The following is a 24,848-nucleotide window of genomic DNA, read 5'->3' as shown; positions in this document are numbered from 1 at the left end:
GCACTGACATTACCACCCTTGTTTCATAGCTGGAGCTGCTGAATGGAGCATTTGAGGTGTCGCCCGGCTGCAGCTTGCTTTGCCAGGGAAATGCACTCAGTACACTCAACCAGTGCTAGACAGGATGCGTGAGGAGAGTCTTTCTAGAACCTTCTCTACTGATGGGACTCTGAAAATGATTTCCTCCATCTTAGACTTGGCTTTGTCTCCTCTGCTTGTTCTGACCTGCACTCTCTCCTTTCTGCCTCCTGAGACCTTTTCTGTCCTCTGGATATAGCCAGTCTGTTCACCCAAAGATGGTTTTGTTTGCATAATCATTCTCTGGCTCACTCCTTGTTGATTTTTATCACCATTTGACTCACTGACCTTTCCCGGGTGTCTTTTTGTTCTTTAACTTTCCATGTATTTGCTGTTCTCTCTCTCTTGCTCCTGACTGCCTCTCCAGTTTCTTGGCAAGCATCTGTCTCACTGACAACTCAATTTTAACTTACTAATTCACAGTCTCCTGACACTAGGGGTGAATGGTCACAGTGGACTGGATTCTAGGGCTCTAACCTGCCTTGCCCTCATGACCCCTCTTCAGCTGGACTCCTCTAGGTCACTGGGGTCTAATCCAGCATCTGTCATCTCTGTGCCCAGCATTTCAGAACACTTCTGGATCCTTCTGTGATGTCCCACACTGACAAGAACCTCTTTAGTGATAAGATCATTCAAAATAAATTTTGTCCAGGTCACTCCATATCCTTAAGTGATTCGAGGCCAGGCCTGATATGGTGAAGAAGTATGAGCAGACACTAGGGGAAAATACATTCCCTGCAAATTTGTGGAGATGCTGTGGATCTGGCCAGAGAACTATCTACATGTAGATCACTATGTGAACACCTTCTGCCACTTAAATTTCACAGATAAGGGAGTGAGGGTATGGCTATTTGGGCTGCAGATGTTTACAACTGCAGCTGGCTCCAGATTCTCATCCCACTTGGCGGAGTCAAGGAAGTGCAGCTTGTTCATTTTCTGTCTGCTGTGTTTTGAGCCCCTCCCAGTGAGATGCAGGCAATTCTAAGGTGCCCTTTGAAAGGTGTCCTTAGCAGATCACCCAGCTTGGTGATGCATGAACATCCTCAGTTCTAGGTAGTTTGGTTCATGGACAAGCCAGCGTCCTGCTTGGCCTCACAGCCAAGGAACTCAGCCCCCAGAACCACCTGCTCTGTTCTCCTGCCCCAGCTTCCCTCTGCTGAGCTGTCACTACACTCATTTATCCTTTGGGGGGACTTGCTGGCACTTTGCCCTGGAACACTGACTCTAGGTACTTTCCTTAATCTGAGGGTCCTCACATCCTCTCTTCTCTAGCTGCAGTCCTCTGCACACGACTTCTCAGATGCCCCGCCTACAGACTTAGGCTACGGGGAGTCGGAAGTGTAATCTTTGCTCACTTGTCTAGACACTAAGTTATTGGCATCCCTGCCTTCTCCAGAATTACCACCCAGATAAGGAAATTGATACTCCGGCCCCACCCAGCATGTTCTCTGCCTCCTCTCTCTTCTCTATCTCATAGCCACCCAGGTCCAGAAGGGACAGAGTCCTCTTAAATTACACCCCAATTTTCTCTAGCCATGATTTATAGTAAAACTCAGATTTAGTCATCCAGATAGGACTTTTGAAATTTCATAAAATCCAGGGGCTGAAATCTTACCTGGAATTTTAAAAGCAAAATGTTGATTTCCTATTTATTTTACTGGAGTAATACTCCCTGAGGCAAATAAAAACTCTTGGTAGATTAGAGAGAAATTTTCCACAATGCTTCTCCATAGATACAAATACTTTGTATCCTGCAAGAAATAAATTCCAGTTTTAATATGTTTTTCTCCATCCTCTCCAGCACCTACATCATTTTTGTGACGTCAGAACAGATATGGATGGTCCTGCTGACCATTCTTAGCCTCCCCAGAGCCAGAATACAGAACTCCACTGACTTAGAAGAGGGCTGTTCCGCTAGAAGGGAAAAGAGATGCCTGTTGTATAACTAAGAGTTCTTTAGAGAAACAAACCGAGGGATGAATAGATGAATGAATAGATGGGTGGATGGATTAGATAGGTAAGTAAATAGGTAGACAGACTAGATAGATAGATAGATAGATAGATAGATAGATAGATAGATAGATAGACAGATAGATAGATAGACAGATCCATATATAGATCTACAGCTAGAAAAAGAGGCTTATTATAAAGAATTGCCTCTCACAATTATGGAGGCTAAAATATTTCATAGTCTGAAGTTGGCAAAATAAGAGGCGAGCCAGGTGAGCCAGTGGTTACACTTCAGTTCAGCTGCAGCAGGAGGTGACTGATGGCCCAGCTCAAAAAAATAGTTTGCCAGAGAGACCCACCCACCTTTTAATACACACACACACACACACACACACACAGAGAGAGAGAGAGAGAGAGAGAGAGAGAGAGGAGAGATGCAATTCATGTATTACTGTTTATTTACTTGTTTCCTCTGTAAATATGATTTATTAAAAGCTGTCCAGAAATACCGTACCTATCACATAGTAGTGGTAGTGCCCCCCCCAAAATGCTAATGAATGAATAAATATAACCTGAGAAGAAAGACAAGCCCCATCAATGTAAAACGTAGTCTTAAATTTCTTTTCTATTTTGGTTATAATTAAACACTTTCCTCTATAGTCACTTGAGACACTGAATGTATCTCTCATGTAATTAAAAAAATTACCTTAATTAGCTATATTTAGAGCATAAAGAGAATAAAAATGTAATTTTAAGGCCCTGATTGCACGCTCCTTTGCTCTGAGAGAATATAACGATCTCATATAGGTTCCTCTCAAAATGGTGAGGAGAAACATAACTCTTTTTTCCTAATTCAGTGACTAAATACTAGTAACTTGCATGTTAAACTGTAAAAATTTCCCAACCATAACTTGGCAGCTTAAATTCACTTTAAATGGGAAGTATAATTTCTAAATGACAGAATTTAAGTTTTTGCTTGACTTGCTGTTTTAGTAACTCTTCCCCAGAAAAATAGGTTTGAGCATCTATGGAAGCTGTTTCAAGGGACACACACACACACACACACACACAACCTCCCTCAAATGACTTTAAAATAGAACAAGGTTACACAGCTGGGAACGAAAGAATGTGCCTGTTCTCCAACTTCCTTTTGGCCTTCTGGTCTACCCCATTCACAAGACTGTAAGAACAACCAGGGATCATTCTTCTCCCCAAAAGTTCCTCTCCTTTATACTCCTTTTTTTTGCTTTTCTTTTTGTTGTTAGGAACTACAGATGTAATACCTATTAGTAGTTAATCATATTGATAATTTTCAGGTCATTTCTGTCAACAAACATTTACCGACTGCATTGAGAGCTTCGTGTAATTGCTACTCATGATGAAGTGTAACTTCTAATCCAATTGGAATATCCAGTATTTTTACAATATTCCACCTGGGATATGTATCATGATGAAAGTAAAATAAGCTGCAAATCTTTTTAAATGGCCTTTCCACTAAACCTTCATGAACATGTAATGCAACAGTATAATGATAATGACAATAATTTGTGGTTATGTATTGAAGTAATTAAATAGCAATTATAGTCATATGACTTTACATCTTCATATAGTGAATTTTTCAATTCTCAATTTTCATGGCACAAAGGAAAATAAAAGGAAGAGTTTCCTTTTTTCACTTAAAAATTGTTTTCAATTTTTGGAAATTTTTTTATTGCGATAACATTGTTTTACAACAACGTATATGACTTAGGGGTATATTTAGGGCTCAGATGTATGTCACCACACCACCTCCATCACCAAAGCACCCATAATCCTCCACCACAGTCCATTTAGTCCACCATAATTCTCCCCTTTTGCTCCGCACCCCTTCTATCCCTTTTGGTATCCTCAAGTCTACATCAGAGTTCTAGGATTTGTTTCGGTTTAGTTTTGTCTGTTCGTTGTTTTGTTTCTTTGTCTTCCACATTGAGTGAAACTATCCACTCTCTCCTTCTGACTTACTTTGCTTACCATAATCCCATCCAGTTCCATCCTTGTTTTCACAAATAGCAGGTGTTCATATTTTTTATAGCTGAGTATTATTCCATTTTATGTATATAACACATCTTCATGCACTTTTCTATCATTGGGCACTGAGATTGTTTCCATAACTTGAGACACTGAATGTATCTCTCATATAATTTAAAAAATTACCATAATTTTTGGAGCATAAAGAGAACAGCAATGAAATTTTAAAGCCCTGATTATATGTACCTTTGTTCTGAGAGAATAAAACTATCTCATATATGTTCCTCTCAAAATGAATAATGCCATGATGAATACAGGAGCATATATATGTTTACATCAACTAGTCTGTGTCAAAATGGCTTCATTATATTTTGTCTCACTAAAAAATCTTAGTTTCTGAGAACCTATCAAAAACGTTAAGTGAGGGTTTACTATACATTCTGGATGGCTAATGTCCAAGTCTCTGCCACAGATTAAAGATTACACATGCAAATTGGTTCTTTTCTAAATTTTCTATGCTGTTGTTTTCATGTTTGTCCAGCTCACTACTAATTTCTTACCATGGATCGAAGTCTGACTCACCACAGCTCATAGAGATAAACTTCAGTCTTTTTATAGTTACAAAATGGTGAAGTGCTGGCATTGTTCAATGTCAATCAAAATTAAAATGTTAATGGTAAAAAATGTTAATTGGTTTTAACTGCTCTGCAGAAAATCTGTGCTTTTAAGAAATTCATTATTTTCTATAATTAAACATTAAATTTTAAATACCAAATAGAAATTTCATGGGGGTTTTGAGGCACTAGCTCTGTCCTGGGTCATTGCTGAGAGTTTAAAATATCTCTGTGCATTGAGGATAAATATTAAATATATAGACAAGATTGCAAAAATACAGTGAGACTGAAATGACACAGCTGTGGTATGGGCAAAATCTGCAGCAAAATTTTATCTAAAGCCCCACAGAGAATATTTTTAGGTGATATAAATCCATTTTAAGCAGTGTTTAAATATTTTCTTTTTGCTTTCAGCACTGCACATTTATTAATTTTTATTGCTGTAACATTGCATTTTTCCATTATACGAGGTTCAGGTGTGCGTCATTGAGAACCCATATGTGTATATATTTCATTATGCTCCCTATTAAGACCCACAGAGAATATTTTAAAGGATCTTTTTCACTTCTCTAAGTGTCACTTCCTTAACTTTTAACTTGGTAAATTTCTTTTGCATGTCATGTGGATGAAAGACATGAAATTTGGATCCACCTCTTTCTAAAATGCATGTTTGAGGCTTAAAGGCAAGAAAATGAGGACAATAATCTAATTATATGGTGGAGACTATTTCTTATGTGAAATTGCCTCTAAGACACCATATTTTGGTATTATTCTGTGAAGGAAAGCCATGCACAGTGGAGCTCAGATCCGGTGATTATTTGCATTCACATGACTTTCATGATTCCTTCTTTATAACACACAACAGAGACCAAGCTGATAGTACTGTTATATCAGGCGATTCTGGAAGTGGAGAGGTGGGATAAAGAAAGAGAATAGGGCCTCCCTGGTGGTGCAAGGGGTTAAGACGCAACCTATGAAGGTATCTACAGCCACTGAAGCACAAGTTCGATCCCTGGCCAGGGAGCAACCCACAGGGCACAGCAAACCTCTCCTGACTCGCCCGCTGCTCCCCTCAGCAGTGTGTTTCAGTCAGTCTGCCTGTTCTGTTCCCCAGTCTGTCTCTGGTGAATTCTCTCACCACCCCCTCCCCGCATCTCTGGCCTGTACCCCAGTTCTTGTATGCGTAAATAAATAAATCTTTAAAAAGAGAGAGAGCGAGAGAGAATATTCCTGGATCCCCAGAGTAATAGAATTTGGAAAAAGATCACCTAGACATGATACTAGGATGTCTTTAATCGCTCTTATAGTAGCTGTTATCCAATCACATGTCTGTCTTGGGAGAAGTCCAGAGACCAACCCAGGCTCAATGATTCTCTAGGAAGTCTCACCAGACCCAGAAGAAGTCTTAGACTCACAGATATGGCTTACTACAGTCAAAAGGGCAGATGAACTCAACAATTGGGAAAAGCACAGGGATAAAACCAGGAGAGACCAGCTCAAGCTTCCAGGCCCCTCCCACTGGAGTCACACGGAGACATCTTGACTTTCCCAGCAGGAATGTATGACGACACGTGGAAAGTGCTATCTACCAGGAATCTCCCTGAGCCGTGCTGTCTTAGGTTTCTACTGAGGGTTATGCAAGCCTGCAGTGTCCACCGGCTTGACTTCAGCTTCTCAGCTACTTCAGCCTCCACCAGAGCGAATAGGTGGTCACCTTAAGTCACATTGTTGAGATAAACTTACCTGGTCAAACTGGCCCAACCCAACTCACAAACATGCTCTCACCTGGCTGACTATCCCACAAGCTCAGAAGTCACAATCCAATGACCAGCTAAGGGATTGCCCCAAAAGCAAGCCTTCCTCTGGAATGGGTAAGGAATGAGCAACTCAGTCCCAATGAACTCACCTTTTCCTGCCCATCATCGTACACACCATGCCATTTAATTAAAAGGAAAATAAAGCTAGTGGCAGTGCCTGGTTATCCATTGTAAGGTGACTAGATAGGTCCACTAACTCCCAGGCAAGTCCCCACTGCCTCCCTCTTGTTTCTTCTCCCTGCTGGCACTTTCCACAGCAAGTGTGCTCTTCTTTGAACAATGCTAATCTTCCCTACAGCTCAGAAAGTCTCAGCGGTAATGAGCCACATCAATTTTTTCCCTCCTTTTTATCCCCAGGCCCAAGACATTGCCAGGCTTACAACAGTACTTGATGAATCTGTGATAAATGGTATGACAGGCCACGGCATGAGGGTTGAAATTTGTGTCCTTGGTGTTTTGAATCTACACTATTATAATATCATTCATAGGACAGTGTCAGAAAATGCCCCACCAGCAATGTGTCGACACACATGCCTTACTTACCTCTCAGAATGTTTATGAGGACCTGACTGTTAAAGGGACCTTACAGTGACATGACATACTTTAACAATTTTTTTTTCAGTCAAAAAAGTATTTTTGTGCAAAGACCTTGTAAAGAGAGATATTCTTTGTGGTTGTCCCTAAATATCAATAGAATTCAAGTTTGGAGTCAGGACAAATATACCTTTTTCCTTATTTTCACTTTATTCCTAATAAATGCATTTAGGAGCTTGCGCGTTGAGTCAAGGGGGTGAGGATGGGCTCCTGTGACTAGCACCGCTCTCTTCATCAAGCAAGGGATTTCTTCCTTTCTAACCCTCCGTTTCATGTGTCACAGTCCTAAGCTATGTGGATATGATTTCTAGCTTGTCCTCGTTTGGGTCCCACAGATGCCATCTCCCATCTCCCCTGTAATGAAATAAGATCTCTGGCAGGAGTTCTAGAAGCCGGTGCTTCTCAAATTGCCACATGCATCTGAGCCAGCTGGGGTGTCTTGAAAATGCAGGCTCCCAGGCCACAGGGGCTGCCATTTTGTGGACCATGCATTTAGTAGCAAGAGGATAGCCATCAAAATGATCTCCTTTCACTAAGGGTCAGATAAGCACAAGCTTAAAAATGAGCCCCTGATGCTGACTATAGATCTGAAGCACCCACGAGGGGTGGGCTGGGGGAGGGGTAAGAGCAAAGAGGGAAGGAAGCTCCATGGATCATGGTGGACTATGGGTGATCCGGTGGTGAATACCTGATGGGGTTACCTAATATTACCTCTATTAAAAAATAAATCATTGGGCCTCCCTGGTGGTGCAAAGGGTTAAGACGCAACCTATGAAGCAATCCGCAGCCTCTGCATCATGAGTTCGATCCCTGACCGGCCAGGGAGCAACCCACAGGGTGCAGCAGACCTCTCCTGACTCACCTGCTGCTTCCCTCCGCAGTGTGTTTCAGTCAGTCTGCCTGTTCTGCTCCCCACTCTGTCTCTGGTGAATCCTCTCATCTCCCGCACCTCTGGCCTGTACCCTGGTTCTTGTAGGCATAAATAAATAAATCTTTAAAAAAAAATCATTAATAAGAGAATTATTCCCTCTCTCCCATAATCATTTATAATACACTGCCACAACAAAAGCATTCAGACATGTAAGAAAATAATCTCCAAATCTATCCCCAAAAAGTTTTTTAAACAATAACCAGGAAAAGCTAAAGTACTTACTCTCACACGGCTGACAGAAGTCACAAATATGAGCTAGTTTGGCTCAAGAGTTGACTTCAGCTGGGCTGTAGGGATCTAATTGAAGAGCACCTTGTACCTAAAATGTCTTTGCTTTTAACACTAGCAGGTTTTCATTCCTTTTTTGTTGATCAAACAGTCAAGTTTACAGTCATGTTTGTTTCAGAGGCTGGAAAAACATCCTTCTGTGAGCTTTCAGAGCCCCTAACTGGGCAGCATGAAGTTATAGGAAGTGGGTCAGTGCTAGAACTTTCCATCTCAGTGACTGAGTATAAAATAACAATTTGAGTCTCATTATCTCATTTCCAAAGGGTAATCGGCAGCGTTTTCCAGATGACAATGCACAAAACCCAGCCTTGAACAAGGCGCACTCATGACTTCGCCATGGTTTCCCCTCCTGCTGCTGGGTCTCTTCACTCCTCTGAAGCCACAAAGAAAGCTCATTTGTTTCACTTTGTGAAAACTCTTCATTTTTCCCCCAGACTTTCCATTTCACGCTGTGTGAATTTTATTAAGATCTCTTTCACAGAAGCTGAGTACAAGCTCCACGGGGCCTAGGGGATGGATTCACAGTCTCTGTGATGTCTGAGGCCTCCTGAGACATGTCTTCCCCTGGAATCCAAAACCTCTTGGTGCTGGAAGAAATAGTTTGGCCTCATGAACATTTTGTGCCAAGCTTTTTTGTTGAACCTGGGAAAGCAAAAACATGGGTGTGCATTCAACATCCCACATCTGAGAAGTCTTATCATACTCTGTGGAGCAATGCCTCCTGAAGGCTTCCTATTATTTTTTAAAGCTGATTTTAAATATTAATTTATATATTTTTCATTTTACAATTAGCCTTTGTTAGTAAAACTTACCTATCATCCTATTGCCTAACAAATTTTTTCATTCCAATAAAAAATGGTTTTTACATAGGTAATTATCATCCCAACGGAAAAAGAATTTCTATTTTGATTTTTCCTCTTGAATTTATCTAATAAGAATTTGTAATATTACACGCTGTAGAAATGGCATGATAATGGCTGTGTACATCAGATACAATTAGTCTAATTAGTCCATATTTTGTAATGAAAATAGTAAAAGCTAACATTTTTGAGCTCTTCCTGTGTGCTATGTAACACAGTAAATATCTTGTGTATCAAGTCTTTTGACCAGTGTGAGGCTCTTATGAGAGGGGTGCTCTTGCTTTTCCTGTGTGAGGGATGTGGGAAGGAGGTACAGAGAGGTTATTCCTTGCCCCAGGTCATGTGGCAGAGCCAAAATTCAAACCAAATCTTCTCATATCCAGGTAAAGTCTCCTTTGCAGCATTTTGGTTCCTAGGCTGTACTAAGACTTATTTAAGAATTACCTGGTTCTGGGCCTCCCCTGGTGGTGCAGCAGTTGAGCGCTGGGCTGCGAAGCTGCCTGCAGCCTCTGCAGCACTGGTTTGATCCCCGGCTGCCAGGGAGGGTCCCACATGGCGCACAGACATCTCCTGCCGCGCCCACTGCTCCCCTCAGCAGTGTATTTCGTTGGTCTGCCTGTTCTGTTCCCTGCTCTGGCTCTGGTGAATTCTCTCGCCCTCCCACGCTTCTGACTGTACCCAGTGCTTGTATAAATAAATAAATAAATAAATAAATAAATAAATAAATCTTTTTTAAAACTAAATATCTATCATCTTCTCCTTGCTGCCTACTGTAGTGAGTATAAAATTGCAGCCTTGTCTGACATTCTTAAAATTTGAAGAGCTATCCAGTTACAGGATGTTATGATGCCATAAACATGACAATCCTTCAAGAAAACAACTCTTTGTTTCTATCTTTTATTGTGAAGACATGCACTGAAATTACCAAAATCATGTTGATCTGTTCTTATACACTGTTGTGGATGTTTCTCCAAACCTCAGTGAATTTGCCCCCCTCTGTCCTCATGTGCAGATGCATTTTTTGGTTGGTTGGTTTTGGTCAAGGCTGAGTCTGCTTCACTAACTCTTATGAACATCAAGTTGGAGGGGAAGGCAGGACACGGGCAGCTTGTGGATGGAAACGGTTATGCACTTGAACATCTGAAGACCCATCTCTTTCCCTGTCTCTGTCCTCACAGAATGTGTGACACAGGAGAAGGACTATTCACTTTTCAAACAAGGGAAGGAGAAATGATCTATCAGAAGGTCCATTCTGCGACGCTGGCCATAGCTGAGCAACATGAGAGATTGATGCTAGAGATGGAGCAGAAGGCCCGGGTAAGAATCCTTCCTCCATGACCTAGTTGCTGGGAAATGAAGGTCACTGAGGTCTGATACACATTGTGGATGTGTGGGTCCATCCATGTTAGCCCCCAGGGTACACCTCACCCCAGACCCTGAGAGCGCCCCAGTTACTGAATCTCATTTCTCTAATAGCTCACTAGGCATTGACACAAGGAGTTATTAGTGGCCACTAACAAGGGTCCTGTTCTCCAGGTACCTACCTAAGGCCAGTTTCCATGGAGACCCCGAGAGAGGTGGGGTGTATTCTGTCTCTCTCCACGTGCAGCTGGACAATGAGAGATTCGAATGCAGGCCCAAAATAACCAAGAATATTAAGCTATTGCCAGGAAAGTTTCCATGTGTATTTTTGTCTTTACCCTCAGCCTAGACTCTCTGAAACCTCCAGCTCTCTCTGTGTGTATGTCTTAGCCAATACTAAAATGCTTGCCGACGGGGCTTATATTGCTGCCCAATAGAATGACCTGTCTGCTGTCCAGTCCTGGAGCTGTTCAGCCAGTTCAGGGTCAAGTTAAGAACTAATTTAGTAAAGATCTGAAATAATAAATTGTACAAGTAGCTGAAAAAATGAGTAGCTTTACAGCTAATTTTCTGGAAAGTAAACAATAGGATGATATTTGGCTATAATCTTAAGAGATGAGTATTCTCTTTCTTCAGGATTTATAGAGATGGATTAGATTTCATCTTTGAGAGGACAGGCAGAGCTTCAGGACAGAGAAGGGTCTCTAACCAGAAAAAAATCCATGCTTCTATACCAACAGAATTCTGTAGTATTGTATTCATTTTGATTTTTAAAATTCTCAATTATCTAATATTTTAAATCTAAAGGAAATGTGTAATTTTACTATAAGACAAAGAAGCAGTTTAGTAAATGATAGTATGTTCTTAAATCAGTTCTAATTTTCTCAATGCTACATATACATTTTATGACTCTTTCTGGGAGACAGTGCAAACAGTCTTCCTAATCCCTAAGGGGAGTGTGTGCAAATCAGGCTGATAAGGCATTTAGCCTTTCAGGAGGATGAATGAGTAGCGTGGGCATTTATAGAATTATTAATATAACACTGGGATTAATTGAAGGAGCATCAATAAGAGGTCAGTATGACTTTGTCTTTTAATAAGATTTGGGTTAAATTTAAACCATTCTAAAATGATCTAATTAATATATTTTTTCTAGTGACTTAAATCAGGTGAAAAATATACCTTCCGCATTAGAATTTATTTCAGATCTTACACATTTATTACTATTCCATGTTTGCAATCTGCTAATGTTAGTTTGTAACCAAGGTTAACAATTGTGATACAACTTGCTGTTAGCTAACAGTTGTAGTTTTCTTACACTTGATAACAGTTATAGTTCTTCTTATAGTTGCTCTAAACAAACAAAATGCTCATGCACAGTCATTAAAGTTATATTTTCATGAACGAAATTCCACAAACTCTTTCATGCAATAGTAATTGTCTACCAGAAGGGAAAGCTTTCAGCTTCTGTCCTGGATTCACAATCCATTTTCACCACTTACTAACCATGTAATCCTGGGCCATATATTTAACTTCTACATGTCTCATTTTCCTTTACCTGTAATATGGGGCATATAGTAGTTAACTTATTTGATTGTTTTGCTGTATCTGTGTATTAATCTACATAAACTGATGTGAGTAGAAAGTATCATCAAAGGTTCCTTATAATGATGGTGACCCATTTGTAGGGATGATTTTGAATAATTTTAAAGATTTGCAATGTTTGTGAAGGCACTAAATTATAATGCCCCATTGTAGCTAAATAATACCCTTCCATCTTTTTCAAGTATATCTAGAAATCTTGTGTTCCCCCCCCCCAAAAAAAAAAGCAAAGCAAAATTCAGTTCACATATAGCTGTTGCTGATGTTTGTGTTTATTGGCTCCTGTGCCACAAAGAAGCAGCCAGGGCAGTGCAACAAAGACATTGCTGTTGAGGCTTTCGAGGTGGTTCCTTACCTACTGAGCTCTCAGGCCATCTAAAACTGGAGGGGGCAGCATGGGTCTGAGTGTCAGAGCTTGAAGATGGAAGAGAAAGTGGGACAGAAGCATAAACAGCAGATTCAATAGAGCTCAACCAGACATCAAATGTTCCTAGAAATCAGAAACCCCATCAACTTGGGCAAACATGTAAATGGAGTGCTGGGTTTAATTTCAAGTCAGTTGCACAGCTATGTGCATCCTTAAAGGTTAATACTAATAAATTATTCCATATGTAGTTCATTGTTTAGAAAAAGCTGAACAAATGATGCTTTTCTAAGGGCATGCTATCTTGAGGATACCCCAAGTTCCCCCACACCTTCAGACATAAACAAAGATTTCCATGTCCGCAGATAAAATTTTTTATTTTCAGAGACTGCCCCTGCGCACACAAGTCTTCTTTTAAAAAACAAATTCTGCGTGTGAAACAAAACTTAACTATTCTCTATCTCTACATTTTCTTACTTAAAATAAAATAAAGGTCTGTGCTATAGACTAGGCAAAAGTATAATTTGGGAGCTGGCAAGGTATCACAAACCTTATCTAAGATATAAACAATGTTGCATTTCATTTACTTTCTATCTACTACAAAATAAGATGACACTGTTTATTGATTGTCAGTTTTTAACCGGACCATGGGAGATTAATGTTGATCGGATAGAGAATGTTTACATATATTTAACATGATTAAAAAGATTTTACAAGATTAAATTACCAACCAGCTATAAAAGCAGTGACTTTCCCAAACATAGTTGTTCAGGCAATTGAAGGCTTTGTCTTCATCCTTTAAAGAGTGATGGCTTAAGAGATGTTACTGGCTTTACGGATAAGCAACCTCAAATGACAAAGTCTCAACAACCGTAAGAGAAAAATACAACATAATCTTTTCACGTCATGTATGTATAAAGCCTTATTTTGCCCTTATAGTCTTCCTTCTTGGAAGGCAAATGAGTAAACACATTTTGATGCATCTCCCTAATTAGACAATATTTTTATTCTTGCTTGAAGAAGCAGATATCTGGAAACAGTTCCCAGCTTTGTGAATAAAAAGTAATACATTTGCTATTCGTGTAGAGAACTGGATGAAAAGGATCACAAAATTGCCAAGGCTATTAAAAATGTATATTGTGCTTTTCTTCAAGGAGAAAGATAATGAAAGAATTAATTAATGTTAACTGACTCAAAATTAACTGCCTTAAAATTAAATTACAACAGTTCACTAAATACAGGTTAGCTACTTGCTAAGCATACACAGGTCTATAAGGGCTTCCTCTGAACTTCCTCTGCATGGTGGTTTTAGGGAGCAAAACAGAGCTAGAAGACCCTTCTTCTCAAGTGGCTCAGATTTATTGGGTCATGTCATTGGTACTTTCCAGGGTAAGATGATATTTTTCCCTCTACTCCTTGAAGTATCAGGTTCCCCTAGCTTTCATGGAGCTGATTTAATCACACCAGTAGGATATGTCATGACGAAATTTTGATTAGTGACACCAAAACCACCAATTGAGCTTATTCATCTTCTCTTAACATTGGTGTCTCATTGATTGCACATATAATCAACTATTGATTTTCACATATAATCAGCTACTCAGAAGGGCCCCAGATCTCCACAGAGGATGACTTCTTTGATGCCTAAAGACTTCCTCCTTTGCATCCAAATGTGTGGCTACAACGTCTCACTGCTATGCCCAAGTGGGGGTCAACAGTGGTCATGAAGAGATAGCAATCTTACTACTTTACTTATTCATCCCAAACCATTCTTATTTTAAAAGGGAATTTTGGGGTGGTGCATAGGAGAATGAGCCACAGTCATAAATTTAAAACTAGAACTATTTTAACTGAGAGATTCCCAAAATTCGAATATTTGAGGAAATTATGTAAACTCAATATTTAAACAAATCTCACCTCTAGAATTTGTTCCTATTTTGCAGAAATCATTCTTGTTCTTGAAATTGTCAGCAGTTATTAGGGTTGTGTTGCCAGGAGCATCCATGCAGCATTACAGACAGAGTTCTTGTTGTCTTGGTGATGGAAGCATCCATAGAAAGTCACACTGCAAATTGTTGTGACTTAGCCTGTTGATCCACAGTGTAGACTGAAATCCCCAGGAACACAGAGCTTCAAATGCCATGAAACAATTTAACTTTGGATTTTGATGGACTTGTCTCACACAACCCCACACACACAATATAAAAAAATGTTTTCTTCTTTAATTTGCTTTTTATTTCTTAAGCTATACAGATGTTCTGCAATGCCCACAAGTAAACAAATACACACTGGAATACTACTGAGCTATTAAAGAAAAAGATGAAGTAGTGCCTTCGGGACAAAGATGGTTGGATCTTGAAGTGATTATGCTAAGGGAAATAAGCAGTGAATGAAAGACAGCTACCAGAGAGTCTTCCTCACTTGTGGAATATAAATAACCAAAGAGAACAAACAGGCAAAACAAGAATAATTCTAATTTAATTCTAATTTGTGATGATAATTCTTGTTTAATAATAATTCATGAATGATCTACTGGTTACTAGAGGGGGTAAGGGAGGGAAGGGGACAGGGTATGGGCTTGGAGCCTGAAGGTAAGTGAGGCATGTCCACAGTGAAATTGTTCTCCCCAAAGGACACAGTTATGGAAACTAGCAGCAAATCAACAACACTTAAAAAAATTAAAATTAAATGCCCCATGTAAGGAGTAACTGAAAAGAAATCAAGACCAAAAAAAAAAAAAAAACCAACAAAACACTTTTCCTATTACCTATTAAAAATAAGTAAATAAAGGAAAGAGGTTGCATAGCTAATTTCTAGCCTTGTAGGCCTGCAAGTCATTGAAAAGCCTGTCTATAGTTAGACAACCTCCCTTCATAATAATTACAGCATGTTCTTTTAAGAAAAATTGTTGGGGACGCTCCTGGCCTCTAGTCAGCTGCCCCTGCTCCCAGAATGGCCTCGAGCGTAGGCAGTTAATCTTCCTTTTAATGGAAGTATTTTCCATACTCACATTTGGCAGGAATCTGTTGGCCATAAAAATCCACAAGTTTTCCTACACTAAAAATGTGAAGAGTTGAGAATAATAGTTCACTGAACACTCTACAGAAAAATGTTAACACTTTTTGCAAAGTTGAAATGTGGGATCTGTGATTGCAAATTGTAGGTATTAGCTAGTATATTGGAATATCTGCTAATAAACTCATTCTTCAAAGTTCTATTCATGAATCTGTGGTTCAGTATTATCGATGATTAATCATCAGAGGCTTTCTGATTGCTGACAATGACCCAGGGCCCTGCTGGGAATTGCCATTCACAGGTTTGTGAAATTTTATACTGATTGATAGACACTAATTGTAAAAACCAAAGCAGGCTCAGTTAGAACAAATTATTATAGCCAATCACTAGAGTAGCCCTGTGATTCTAATTAATCTATTCACTTACTGTCGTTCCAATTTAGAAAAGTAAATAAAATTCAGTCTCTAAACAAACATACAAACACAAATGCACATTTCTGCATAAATACACAGAGACGATGGAAATTGCAAGAAGGCAGTGTATAATTTTCCTTAAAAGTAGTGCTGTCACACAGTATAATAGCAAACATTTTCTTTAGATCCTTTTCTTTTTCCTTAACATGTATTGTGGATATTCTAGAGGTTACTTTGGAAGATGCATTTTAAATGCATAATTATTTCATATTTAAACTTGATTAGAGTTGATAATATTTAAGGAAATGACAACATAGTATGAAAAGATTCTCAATGTCCATGTTAAAAGAATATAATTTATTTGTTTTGCTGGAATCAAATCATTATAAGGAAGCTGTCCAAGAATTTATTTTTTTGGCTATAGTAATCTTATTTATTCATGGGCATACAGTCTGTTCATGGTAATTACAAGAATGATTTCCTTAAATGAAGACAATAGATTGCAAAGGTCAATCAAGATGAGCAGTGTAGAAGCATATAATTATGACACACACATACACCCCAAAGAGCAGATTTTTCTTTGGGGGACAGTGCTACAAATTAGGGGGGAAATGTAGGCATGTCCTAGAACCGAAATCTAAGAAATTGAAGGATAATTGCATGAGAAGGAGATCAGGGCTGCTTTCAAAGAATATGAGAATTGTTGTCAGCTCCAGGATATGTTCTATGATGCTCACATATTAGTCAAAGCAACCAGCAGTGAGGGGTAACCAGGGGGACGCTAGAGAAAGACTAGAGAGCTTTGTGACCTCATGCAAGTCACTTGCCTTCTCTGTGCCTTAGTGTAAAGCAGGAATGACCACTGAGCAGGTTTCCTGATCCAGCAGACTGGGTAAAGGAGGAGTCAGAGTCCTCAGTGGTTCTGCAGGCTTTTATTGGAATTACCAGGTACACGGCAGGCAGGGGTGCTGGGGGGCCGGGAGGCTGGCAGGCCTCCCAGCCCCCAGCAAATCCGCACTCTCTCTGGGCTCTCTGGCATTCTCTGCTTCTGCTTCTTTGCTTCTCTCTTGACTTCTCTTCAGCTTCTGCTGCTGCTGGCGTCCCCGTGACGCCGCCCTTAAAAGCCCAGTCTCAGCCCAGGTGAATCCCATCTACCTAGGCCCACACCCTACTCCAGGTGCCGCCATCAGGCATGCATTCAGGACCGCAAGGATCCATCATCTATCCTGATGGCGGGAGGGCAGAAGAGCCTGACATTTTTCCTTACCCTACACGTAGTTTCTCTTACGGAAAGAGGGGAGGGAGGCCCAATGATAGTCCGTACTTCAGAACTTTGCGATACTGCCTACTCTTTCATTAAAGTGTGATAATTATTAGCTAAGTCATAACATGGCTGACAAGTTGATCTCAGCTTTCCCTATATGGAGATGTAGCTCCTAAGTATACATAGTTTAAAATCCAAAAACAGCAAAAATTTTGTTTAAAACACCTAGGAAATTTAATGTTTTCATATGTCCATCATAATCGTATATTCAGAGCAGCAGTGTAAATGCATCTACTTATAAACAGGTAAAGATAAATAAACAGAAGATAGATGATCGATAAACAATATATGTTTTTAAAAGCCTTACTGATTATAGATAAAATGGAATGCAAAGTATTTATGTAGATGTTTGTAATAATTTCAGATGTTATCCTAATGCCCAGCTTTTTTCACATTTGTGAAGTCGCATTAGTGACTTCATTTTCCTTCCACTTTAGTGAAAATAATTTCCCTGCAATTCCGATTTTAAATGATATCTAGCAACCGCCATCAAATGTCTATATAAACGACATCTTGTGTGATCGCCTGGTACACACTCCGCAAGGCAGCTTCTAATTCCTTTCTATTTATCTTGAATAAAATGGAAGATTAAGTGTGAGGCGTCCCCTATTGAAAATTAAGTCCAGTCTGTGAGAAGCCAATTGCCCATAAACCTTCAAACTTCAGAGGACTGTTTGAGTGAACGCAAACAGTGCCAAGCTTGGCTGCGTAAGGTCTCCAGGGTTTTTATTTCTATACAGTTTTCAAGTTTCATGAGCTCTTTCCCAAGAACAAATAAAACGGCCTGTTCTCGACGAGGCGCGCGGAAATTGGGCGTTTCCTCATCCAGCCGCGCCTTCTCTTTTTCTTACCCTCTTTACATTTCATCCAGCACGTTTGCTCACCAGGCGTCCTTGTGAAACACCATTTTTCATAACATAAATTACGATTTAAGACAACCAACGTGCAAATCTAAGCATAAGTCCTAAAGGAAATACACTGAACCTTCAACATCGTTGATGTGCGGCCTGTGGAGATAAGTGAGCGGGTCTTAGAATTCGCTCAGTTTTCCACGAAGTAAAAAGCACCTGTGGCCAGCACCCGGACCAAAACGCCCAAACCCAGGAGTCTCCTTCAAGCTCCCTCCCGGCTCTTACTCCCCCAGTGTAGGGTAAGGTAAAAGGTATCAGGCTTTTCTGCCCTCCCGCCATCAGGATAGATGAGGGAACCCTGTGATCCTGAATGCATGCCTGATGGCGGGCACCTGAAGTGGATACACCTGTGCTAAGACTGTGCTTTTTAAGGGCGGTGTCACGGGGACGCCAGAAGCCGAGAAAGCAGCAGCAGAAGCCGAAGAGAAGCCGAGATCACCAGAGAGCCCAGATAGAGTGAGGATTTGCTGGGGGCTGGGAGGCCTGCCAGCCTCCCGGCCCCCCAGCACCCCTGCCTGCCATATGCCTGGTGAACCCCAGTAAAAGACCTGCAAAAAGCCACTGAGGATTCTGACTCCTCCTTTACCCGGTCTGCATGGGATCAGAAAACCTGCACCGTGTCCAGTTCTGCCCTTACACCCAGACAAACTCAGAGCTGCCTCTGCACGAAGGTCTCCTCTGCCTACATCTAGTCTAATGCCCTTGTCTTGACAAAGCAGGGAACACATAGCCTGTCTACCTCATAGAAGGCGGTTCTTTTTTTTTTTTTTTAAGATTTATTTTTAATGCATACAAGGGCCAGGGTGCCAACCAAAGGTGGGGGCGAGGGGGAGAGTGAGAGAATTCACCAGAGACAGAGTGGGGAGAAGAACAGGTGGATGGACTGAGATACACTGCTGAGGGGAGCAGCGGGGAGACAGGAGCGGGCTGCTGCACCCTGTGGGTAGCTCCCTGGCTGGGGATCAAACCCGTGTTGCAGCGGCTGTGGAGTGCTGAGACTTAGCTCCTTGCGCCACCAGGGAGGCCCCAGAAGGCGTTTCTTAAGCCTGTTCTCCATACAGAAAAAGCTGTAGCTGCCGTTTCCCAGCATGAACATGTGTATGTGCCAGCTGCACACACACACATGCACGCGCACACACATGCATTCACGTGCATACACACCCACTTTCAGCACCACTCACCCTCTCCCATCTCCTCCCGACTTCTCCCACCCATCCACGCTGACCAAGTTCTTGGTTTCCTACTTCTGCTGAGTTCTGAGGGTCACATCCAGGTATGTAAATGCTCTGCCTTCACTGTCATTCTTTGGGGAGCTCACTGTGGACATCCGTGCACGCCTTGACCGCGAAGACTCGTCACACACTCTGGCCCCAGCGGTCCCCGCAGCGCTGCTGCAGCAGCCCCTCACCGTGGCCGTGGTGGTGATGAGCTCTCCGCTCCACAGGCGGCCTCTAGGAGATACTGGTAGCCTTACACTGGTGAATTATATTAACTCCCATTTCGTGATAAGGAATAACCCAATTTTTTTAAAAAAAAAGCTTAATTGACCTCTTGCCTGAGGTCAGATGAGCAGGTGGAGCGGATACCTGGCGGCAGCACTGAGCACAGGTGTCCTGGGGCTCCGCTCCGGGTCTGGGAAGAGGAGCTGGGACGCTTGCCTTGGGCTGGGGGTGGCCTGGCAGGTGGCAGTGCCCACCTGCTTCCCAATGAAGAGGGGCCCAGTTGTCTGTGCCACAGTGAGTTGTGGCAAAGACGGAGGGATCTCCAGGGAGCCGACGCCCCAGGGGTCTCCCACTCGGCTCCATCACTTCAAACGAGTCATACAGTCCCTCCGACCTCACAGCCCTAGTCTGTAGCCCCAGGTGGCATATTGGTGACAATTTACATGGCGGTGAATGAGGCACTCTACAATGAAACCAGTGTGCACGTTACCCCTCACACAGTGACTCGCAAGTGCCAATACATAGTGCTGGAGTTTTCCTTGACCAGCTGTGTCGATTTGAGTCTCAAGTGCTAATAGGATTTAAAAATTTCTAGGTAATAATTAGGGACATACAGAGTTAAAGGGAAATTAATTTTCCCATTTTTAAAAAATATAGATGAATATTACACAAATTAGTATTAATGCTTGTCACAGGCAAGGCAGGGTCTCAAAACAGCAAAGGGAAATGAGCAAAGGGAACAAGATAACCCAGGCCAGTTTTATTTTTTTATAAAAGCAGGAAGAGGTGCTGGCAGCCAGTCCCTTCACAAGCTCCCCATTTCTTGAACCACCACCCCCCACCACTGCTTCTCGAAAATGAAGATGGTTCCAAATAGCAACATTGCAACCAATTTTGATATTTTTCAAAATTTGGTATATTTCGAAGCTTTAGTTATTAGGGGAAAACAGTGTCTGGCAGTAAACACATCCTCAGGTTGTGAGCTTGGGGCCGGGATGAAGGTGGGCAGGGGAGGAAGCCCCATCCCCAGAAGAGATCAGCTTCAAAAAAGAAGAACAAAGCCAAGAACTGCTTCTCTTAAAGGTCCTGGAGTTGAGATTTTCCCGTGAGCAAATCCCTGCTTTTTTCTGGATTTCGATCATTCCATCTGTAAGATGAGAACAGCTAGAGTCTCTCAGAAGAATTCAAACCTTGAATTAATTGACTTGTGCCCACGCTCAGCCTGGGCTTCCTCATACCCTGACAGTTCGGATTGTCACACTTGCCCTTGACTCAGAACAGGGGAGAAGAAGCAGCTGTCCCCTAGGTCTCAGAGAGCACAGCTACAGAGTCCAAGGTCACTGCACCCATGCATCATTCATGGGCCCCAGCGGTCACCGGCAGCCCAGATGGACAGGCCTGGCACCGCAAGGCCCTATCTCTGACGCCTTTTCAAGAATTTGCGGCCTTCTTCAATCCTCCACAAAATAATACCGTGCTTAATACTGCTCAAGATGCAAGTTCATTTGAAAGACATGACACAGAATCTCTGGGTCTAAAAAAGCACAGAAGCACAGAGCAGAAGCCAAGGTCTATTCCATGTTTCCAAGGATATAGGGCTTAGAGAAGTCAATTAATATCTCAAAGCCTCAGCCTCCTCTCATTTTAAAGAGGAATATTTTCTCCCTTTTCTATACTCCAGGAATTTTATAAGGATTTAACTAGATAAAATAAATGATGGCTGGGCCAAATGCCAAGTAAAATGATGAAAAGACTATGAAGATATAGAATATTTGAGTTTGGCTGAAAGGTAGGAAAAGGTGTTCTCCCTATATTGTAAATGCCTTGGAATTTCTACTAGAACAAGTGCAGGTGGAACCAAGAAGAACATGATGCAGGAGGAACAGCACTGTTTTTTTTTGTTTTGTTTTGTTTTGTTTGTTTAAAGATTTATTTATTTTCACAAGCACTGGGTACAGGCAGAAGCGCAGGAGGGTGAGAGAATTCACCAGAACCAGAGCAGGGAACAGAACAGACTGACGAAGTACACTGCTGAGGGGAGCAGCGGACGCTGCAGGAGAGGTCTGTCGTGCCATGTGGGACCCTCACCAGTGGCTGGGGATCGAACCGGCGCTGCAGAGGCTGCGGGCAGCAGCGCTCAACCGCTGCGCCACCAGGGGAGGCCCAAGGAGGAACAACACTATTAATGGACAAGAGCCTGGCGCTTCTAGGAAAGCTGAGGGCATTTTAGTGGGGCTCAAGGATGAATGTGAGGTCACTCCCTAGGAGAGGGAGACATTTTATAAGTATTGCTTGCAAATAAATCTAGAAAACAAGCTAAAGAAATGTAAGAGTTGGGAAAATTTGTGTGTCAAATAAAACACTATTTCTTATGTGTTAAGGGTGCTAGAAGAAATAGAAGCATCTTGACTAGTGACTTGAGTTAACACATTTCTTCATATCTGGGAAAGCAGACTTAACAATTAAACATGTGGAGGAGGAAACATAGCATGAGTTTATGATGAGGGAGACACTACCTTCTATGTCTATTCCAGTTCCTATGAAACATGCAAAAATTGCCATATTTTGGATAAAAATGAGAAATAAACTTCAGTATATGAGAACTATTCAGACTGTGTTCTATGACCACAATTCATTGTTAAATGAACATCAATAAAATATGCACAAAGAGCAATATCTCAACAAAATAACACAAACTTTTGTATCAAAAGGAAAACTAAGGGCCTCCCTCGTGGCACAGGGGTTAAAAACAGCTCTATCAAGCAATTGCCAGTCACTGCAGCATGAGTTTGATTCCCTGGCCGGCAGGGAGCAACCCCACATGGCACAGCAGACCTCTCCTGTCTCCCCGCTGCTCCCCTCAGCAGTGTATTTCAGTAGATCTGCCTGTTCCGTTCCCCACTCTGTCTCTGGTGAATCCACTCACCCCACCACCTCTGGTCTGTACCCCAGTTCTTGTATGCACAAATAAATAATTTTTAAAAAAAGGAAAATCAAGCTGTAATTATATAAATCAGAGAGAATGATTTTTATCCTGCTTACCATACCACTATTAATAAACAAAAATAAAATGTAAATGTTCAACTTGAAAAGATGGGGGGAAAAACAAGAAAACAACTTGAACAGAAGATGAAGATTAAATAGGATAAGAGCAAAATATAATATGTAAGAGCAACTGAAAATAAATAAATTAAAAAACACGAAACTTACTAAAAGACTAAATGGAATGTAAAAATGGAATATTAGTGCTTCAAACAATAGATTGTGAGAAATAGGGAAATGAGGTGACCACGCACAGAGTGATTCAGATGACAATTTTATGGAAGAAATTATTGAAGTGGTTCCAGTTATTTCTCCAGAAATGAGGGGAAAATGTGAGATTTTATTAATTAGTAAACAAAATATATTTATTCGTTCCGTGATGCGTACGGCTGGCCATTGGAGAAGAAACACGTTTTCCAGAATAACAACGAAAGAAGAAGCACACTTTCATCACATTTCAGAAAGATTAATTTATCACTGATGTTCCGGTGTGTGCTGAGTGATAAACAAATTGTATTGTTAGAAAAAAATAAGAGTAGGCAGGTGTGTGATTAATAGGAGATTTATCTTTGGATTAATTGATATTATTAATGGGCATTGCTGTCACTCAGTAAAGGTATACGTTTAAGCTTATAGCTCATGTGAGGAGTTAGTTTTAAAGAAATTGGAAGCGCTGTTTGCCAGTGACAGTTTCACGAAATGAGTCTCTCCTCTGTCCCTTAAGGCAGTGGGTGGTGGACATGAGTGTGTAGGAGGTTATGTTGTGTTGTCTTAACACGTGTAACACACACTCGCAGAGACACTCCGACTGGTAGGTAGTCTGGAATAAAGCCCGGAATGAGTGTGGTCAACACGCCTCCCAAGGATTCCCAAGGGCACTGCCTTCCTCTGCATCTCCTTCCCCACCCCAAGCCCCCAACCCCAGGACGTAGCTACAACAGACGCCTGTTTTCCCCTCATATACCAAATTTTGAAAGATACCAAATTGGTTGCCATGTTGCTATTTGGAACCATTTCTTAAAAATGTCACTTTAACGGGGCCAGACTTGTAAACACTCTGACTAGGGAACTTTCCTGGCAAGACAGCAAGCGTGCTGGGCCTCCCTGGTGGCGCAAGGGGTTCAGCATCAGTGCTATGAAGCCACCTGCAGCCACTGCAGCACGAGTCCCATCCCCAGCAGCCAGGGAGCTACCCACACGGTATGGGCAGACCTCTCCTGTCTCCCTGCTGCTCCCTTCCAGCTCTCGTATGCATAAATAAATAAAATAAATCTTTTTAATAAAAAAAAGTCATAGCCATACTGGAAATACCTTCCTCCCTGCTAACTAAATAAAATCAAATAAGAATGCTCAAGTCCTTTGACTTCATCTTCTATTGAAATGCCTTACCTGGCTGTGGAGGGTCTGCTTGGTCATGGCACCTGCCAGCAGTGCCTGTGAGGGGCGGGGGTAGGGGAGGCTGAAGTGTCGGAAGCCCTGGGGTCAGAGCTTCTGGGGAAACAGAGACAGCGCGGCAAACAGATACAGCCTTTGCAGTTGCCAGTTTGCCAAGAGTCCAGTCTGAAAGGAGGGAGAAATGTGAGATTTCATTAATTAGAGGACCACCTCTGTCGAAAAGAGAGCATTTGCCCAGACTGGATCAGAGAAATGTCTGTAACCTGGTGTGCATCCTAAAAGTACATTTCTCTCTCGGAAACTCGGAGTGCAGTGTTGCTGGTGTTGGACTCATCCCTCACCCAGGTCCATGATGTGCTGTTGTGCAGGTCACGTCAGCTAATCTTAATATTTATGCGCCAAATAAGAAAATGGACCACATTTTTATCATGGGACATCTCAGGGAAAATGCTTTCTCAGTATGTGCCAGATCCCATAAGGAGTCAAGGAATAAGGTCGTTCGAGGGAGTGCCGTTGGGGGAAGGTGGGGCCAGGGTCAGGAAACTCGGATGTTGTTGAAATGGGTTAAAACAGATCATGGAACCCTGGGCTTGGCAGCGCTCTGGGGCATCCGCATCTCATGGGGCTCGCACCTCCATTTTCTGAGCTATCTTATAGTTCAGTAAATTGTAGAAGATTGTCAGTGATGCACATAATTCTTATTCATAGAAATGCAAATAATCTTGTCTGGTGGGAGACAATTGATTATGGCGCTGACTTTCTACCCGCATTCCTGATTGGCCGCGTGCCCATCAAATTCGCCTTGGAATCAGTTGTACCATCTTTTTGTTGCTTCTTAA

The 24,848-nt window shown here is 41.6% G+C and overlaps 1 protein-coding gene across 1 annotated transcript in view; it reads left to right on the top strand.

Moving 5' to 3' along the window:
• Window positions 1-24,848, top strand: part of DOK6 (docking protein 6) — a 329,181-nt gene that overhangs the window by 244,373 nt on the left and 59,960 nt on the right. Inside the window, exon 6 of the mRNA XM_037508418.2 lies at window positions 10,318-10,456. Within this exon, the coding sequence (XP_037364315.2) occupies window positions 10,318-10,456 (139 nt within the window). The remainder of the gene's footprint in view (window positions 1-10,317; window positions 10,457-24,848) is intronic.

This window comes from Talpa occidentalis, unplaced genomic scaffold, assembly GCF_014898055.3.
Source record: "Talpa occidentalis isolate TD23 unplaced genomic scaffold, MPIMG_talOcc4v2.1 talOcc4.13, whole genome shotgun sequence".
NCBI classification, from domain to species: domain Eukaryota; kingdom Metazoa; phylum Chordata; class Mammalia; order Eulipotyphla; family Talpidae; genus Talpa; species Talpa occidentalis.
This window is presented reverse-complemented; position numbering and strand designations above follow the sequence as displayed.